Source organism: Physella acuta, unplaced genomic scaffold (genome assembly GCF_028476545.2).
Source record: "Physella acuta isolate Inbredline_101_S28 unplaced genomic scaffold, ASM2847654v3 ptg000372l, whole genome shotgun sequence".
Classification (NCBI taxonomy): Eukaryota; Metazoa; Mollusca; class Gastropoda; family Physidae; genus Physella; species Physella acuta.
Genome location: NW_026731891.1, coordinates 515641 through 521876, shown reverse-complemented (window position 1 = coordinate 521876; position 6236 = coordinate 515641). Strand labels below are relative to the sequence as shown.

Genomic DNA, 6236 nt, shown 5'->3' with positions numbered 1-6236 from the left:
ATAATGTGTAGGCCCACACACCTATGTGTAGGTCCACACCCCTAAAATGTGTAGGCCCACACACCTATAATGTGTAGGTCCACACACCTATAATGTGTAGGTCCACACCCCTAAAATGTGTAGGTCCACACCTCCAACAACTTTGTGGTCCAACAACGATCTAGCTCATGTGACAGCTCATGTGACAGTTTCTAATTTTATTTTCAGAATGTGCCTGATGTGACAGTTAATGTGACACAACTGCCAGTTTATAATGGCACCAACTCTACTCTAGCATCCAGCATGTCTGACAGTGAGAAAGATCTCCGGGATTTTATGATTGGTCTCTTCTTGGCCATCGGCTCCTCCATCTTTATAGGATCAAGTTTTATATTGAAAAAACTGGGACTTTTGAGATATGCCAAGAAAGTTACCACCAGAGCTGGTCAGTTGATGAAAGTTACATGTATACATACATTTATATACATACAAATATACATACACATATTGATATAAAATAAAGACACATTCGAATGTTGAAACACATCTTTAATTAATGCAATTGGAGAAGTGTTTATGTTTTCATTTGTGTTAGTGTTGTTTGTTTGTGTTTGTAACATGAACACTCTATAAAAACATTTAGCTGCATGAAACTATCACTGCCATAGAGAATGATGTCATATGAAATGAATAGGAAAATATTATAATGAAATAATGTTAATAAAATGTTTAAACTAAGTACACAAATCAAATAAAGTAATTGATTGTAGAGTAAAAAATAGAATTAAAAATCTAATTTCCAAAATGACACACACCTCTGTTGCATTTGGGTGCAGCGAGAAGGGGTAGCACAAGACCTAACAAAGAATGTCACACGTCTGCACATTTGGCGTAGTCGGCAGGATGTAATCGAGACATTACACACATTACACAACAACAAGGAAAGAATAATCACAACACTTGGCCACATATACATATATACTAGCTTATACTAGCTTATACCCGTGCTTCGCTACAGTGTAGACATGGGCATTACCTAAGTGCACCACGTGGCGAGGGTGCAGGTCCCTGCATTGGTGCAGATATATATATATATATATAAATATATATATATATATACATATATATATATATACATATATATATATATACATATATATATATATACATATATATATATATACATATATATATATATACATATATATATATATACATATATATATATATACATATATATATATATACATATATATATATATACATATATATATATATATATATATATATATATATATATACATATATATATATATATATATATATACATATATACATATATATATATATATATTGATAAAACCATTTGATAAAACGTTTGGTTTGCTTTTGTGTCTGTGTTTATTTTTATTTACATATATTTACATATAGATTTATATAATCGCATGCATATATAGATTTCTATATATATAGATACACTAGCTGCATGCTTGTGCTTCACCATGGTGAATCTTTTTTAAATGTCCTAAGTCGGGAACAAAACAAAACACAAAAGAAAACAGAAATGCAAACATAAACACAAACGCTGTATCAAACAAACAACTGTGTATTCCAAACGTCAGCGCACTTTTAAACTTAAATATTTAACGTGAGTTGAATATCTTTTTTAAAGTACATCCCCTGGCAAAATTATTAAAATTAAACATTTTAGTTAATTAGTGTTTTTTACCCTAACGTTAATAAAATGTAAACATATTTTCTAAGAAGTAAGGAAAAATATTACTTGACACTGATCTGTTTAATATATTTTAGCAATGTGCATGTATATTTAACATATTCTTCACGCTCTGTTTTTGACGTATGCGAAAGACTAAAAACTTTGCCGCCGATAAAAATAAAGTCGTTACATAAATAGACCCCACTCCATTAATTATTTTAAGAAATTGCAATGCAAGTAAAATGCATACATAAATATATTTACAGACATACATACATATATATTTACAGACATACATTCATGTATATATATATATATATATATATATATATATATATATATATATATATATATATATATATATATATATATATATATATATATATATATATATATATATATAGACATAAATGCATACATATACATACATATATATTTATACATACATACATACACACATATATTAATATATATATATATATATATATATATATATATATATATATATATATATATATATATATATATATATGTATATGTATATATATATATATATAAATACACACATGTAATTATATATGTAGATACACACATATTATTATATATGTACATACACATATATTAGTATATATACATACATATAAACATACATACAAGAATACATACATTTTTTTTAGGTCAAGGTGGTTTTGGTTACCTGAGAGAGTGGCTGTGGTGGACTGGCATGATCCTAAGTAAGTAGCTGACCCTGACTCTAACCCTGACCCTGACTGTAACCCTGATCCTAACCCTGACCCAGACTCTGACCCTGACTCCAACCCTGACCCTGACTCCAACCCTGACCCTGACTCCAACCCTTACCTTACCCTGACTCTGACCCCGACTCTAACCCTGACCCCAAGTGGCTGGTCTCTTGGTATTGTCTTTTAGTCACACACCTCAAACTTGTGGTCTATTCTAGTGACGCTGGGAGAAATGGCAAACTTTGCTAAAAAAATGTTTTCCTATTCTAGTGACGCTGGGAGAAATGGCAAACTTTGCTAAAAAATGTTTTCCTATTCTAGTGACGCTGGGAGAAATGGCAAACTTTGCTAAAAAATGTTTTCCTATTCTAGTGACACTGGGAGAAATGGCAAACTTTGCTAAAAAATGTTTTCCTATTCTAGTGACGCTGGGAGAAATGGCAAACTTTGCTAAAAAATGTTTTCCTATTCTAGTGACCCTGGGAGAAATGGCAAACTTTGCTGCATACGCATTTGCTCCAGCCACCCTAGTGACACCTCTGGGAGCTCTGAGTGTCATCGTCACGTAAGGAATTCTGTGCTTTAAACAAATATCTATTCTATACTAAGTGAGCTCTCTTTTTAAATATGTATTCTATAAGTGAGCTCCCTTTTTTAAATATGTATTCTATAAGTGAGCTCCCTTTTTTAAATATTTATTCTATAAGTGAGCTCCCTTTTTTAAATATGTATTCTATAAGTGAGCTCCCTTTTTTAAATATTTATTCTATAAGTGAGCTCCCTTTTTTAAATATGTATTCTATAAGTGAGCTCCCTTTTTAAAACATTTTCTAGTTCTATTGTTACAATGATATCAGATCCTAATGAGATATCTTGTAAACTTATTGAGAAATGTTTGTCTCTCTAAAGTGCTGTCTTGTCTGCTCGTGTGCTAAAAGAAAAGCTGAACATCCTGGGTAAGGTTGGATGTTTCTTGTGTGTGATGGGCTCCACCATCATGGTCATCCACTCACCTAAAGAACAGGAGGTTCACAATGTGGAAGAGCTCATGCTCAAAATGAAAGAACCAGGTAAATACACCTGTCACAGGTAAACACATCTCTCACAGGTAAACAATCCTGTCACAGGTAAACAATCCTGTCACAGGTAAACAATCCTGTCACATGTGAACACATCTCTCACAGGTAAACAATCCTGTCACAGGTAAACAATCCTGTCACAGGTAAACAATCCTGTCCTAGGTAAACAATCCTGTCACAGGTAAACACACCTGTCACAGGTAAACAATCCTGTCATAGGTAAACACACCTGTTACAGGTAAACAATCCTGTCACAGGTAAACACACCTGTCACAGGTAAACAACCCTGTCACAGGTAAACAATCCTGAACAGGTAAACACACCTCACCTGTCACAGGTAAACAATCCTGTCACAGGTAAACAATCCTATCACAGGTAAACAATCCTGTCACAGGTAAATCAGCCTTTCACAAATATCATGAGATAACAAACCAAGCACAGTGAACCCATACATATAATTTATGATAAATGTTACAGAATAATTTGATATAATTTATGATAAATGTTACAGAATAATTTGATATAATTTATGATAAATGTTACAGAATAATTTGATATAATTTATGATAAATGTTACAGAATAATTTGATATATCTGTGTAGTTTACAAACTAATTTGTTGAAAACTGTGTCCCCAGCTTTCATTGTATATGGCCTAATTACCTTGATTGTTGCCATTGTCATGATTGCCTACTTTGTGCCTCGGTATGGCCAGAAAAATGTTCTCTTCTACATCACGGTCTGTGCCACTCTGGGTTCCTTCACTGTCATGGGCTGTAAAGGTGTGGGCACGGCCATCAAGGCCACCGTACGAGGGGAGAATGAGTTCACCAACTGGCTGACGTACGTCTTGATTGGCGTTGTTGTTACCTGCATCTTGCTGCAGCTCAACTACCTGAACAAGGCTCTAGACACTTTCAACACGGCCGTGGTCACGCCCATTTATTACGTTTTCTTCACTTCCTGCGTCATCATTGGCTCCGCATGTTTGTACCAGGAGCTTTTCAAAATGGCGCCCCTAGATATTGTTGGTGACTTGTGTGGCTTTTTAGTCATTGTGGCAGGCATTTTCCTGCTCAACGCTTTCAAAGACATGAAGATCTCCTGGCGGAACCTTCCGGCTGCCTCCAAAGACGCTACCCTGCCAGAGTCTGACTCAGTCAGCAGCAGCACCACCAACACCAACTACGGGGTTGATGTACGTGACATTGAGGCCCACATATCACGTAACATGTCGACTGAGTGCATCACCAGGACCATGTCAGACGAGTCAGACAGCAATGACAACGCTTACATTAACAACAGGTTTCATGGGAGCAGCCCAATACAAGATATATAGAGTGAACAGACAGGCCATGATGGTTTCATGGGAGCAGCCCAATACAAGATATATAGAGTGAACAGACAGGCCATGATGGTTTCATGGGAGCAGCCCAATACAAGATATATAGAGTGAACAGACAGGCCATGATGGCAAGTTTTATCAACGAAGACTAGTTTAGCCAGAGAGTCAGTTAAAGAGAAGACCAATTGAACATTCCATCTGTATATGTACCTACTGTTGTAGAGGGTTTCTGGGTGGGAAAGATATTCACCTGCAGTTGAGGAAAATTCTGTGGCAAAATTTGTAAGCCAAGATTTGATTTTTCTAAACTGTACAATGTTTGTGAATGATTTATTATATTTTGAGGGAGAATTTTGTAAGGTAATTTTTTTAGAACTTCTTATCATTGTGCAAATGCAGTCTTTCATTTATTGTATGTGAAGCACATCCAGTGTTACACCACGTTTACACTTTTGATATGTATACTACACACATACTACATACATGTCTACGAATAAAAACTTAGCCATACGTTAATTTTATCAGAACATGTATCAGGGGAGGGGGTACTCACCTATTGCGAAGTTTATTTTTCAGACATGTATACTATACATGTTGCAAGTGTAAACGCAGTGTTAAAAATCTCAAGTCCCCACGCAGACACTTAAGTCTCCACACTGTCACTTTATCTAGATCATAACCAGATACAATTTGTCCTCAATAATTCTTCAATGTATAGCTGAGTATAAGTCTAGTGAAGAACATCAGCAAACACATCAACTAGAACATCAGGCAATTTCATTTACCCAACTCCACATTTGTCACATTAACCCAACTCCACATTTGTCACATTTACCCAACTCCACATTTGTCACATTTACCCAACTCCACATTTGTCACATTTACCCAACTCCACATTTGTCACATTTACCCAACTCCACATTTGTCACATTAACCCAACTCCACATTTGTCACATTTACCCAACTCCACATTTACCCATGTATTTAGATAAGTTTTTTATCTCTGTAGCTTGTTATGGGTCATCCATTTATGATGTCCAGACGGGAAGGGGGGGGGGTCCGAAAAAAATTGACTTTTGTGGATGGGAGTGGACTTTTAAAAGGGAATTAAGGGGGGGGGGGAGGTCGAAAATCCCAAAAAAATGTGGACGTTATAAATGGATGACCCCTTATCAGGTGTTGTTACAGTTTTTGGAATAAGAAATTCAAGTCTTGTTTTTTTTTTTTTTTTTTTTTTTTGTAAAGCATCGCTGTGTTACTGCATTTGATGTTGTCTATAAAAATGATTCATCTACTAACTATGCATTCATGTTTGAAGAGTTGATATAGAGGGGGAAATGTTACATGTTTGAAGTTTTGATGTATGAAATTCGG

At 34.9% G+C, this 6236-nt stretch overlaps 1 protein-coding gene across 1 annotated transcript; it reads left to right on the top strand.

Moving 5' to 3' along the window:
* Positions 1 to 207: 207 nt before the first annotated feature.
* Positions 208 to 5914, top strand: LOC131941752 (magnesium transporter NIPA2; the record flags this gene model as incomplete). The annotated part of the gene is given in 5 exon segments (XM_059301224.1): positions 208 to 424; positions 2374 to 2430; positions 2914 to 3004; positions 3349 to 3509; positions 4156 to 5914. Coding segments are annotated over 5 exon segments (1227 nt in total), but the record flags the coding sequence as incomplete, so codon positions are not given.
* Between the last annotated feature and the right edge of the window lie 322 nt (positions 5915 to 6236).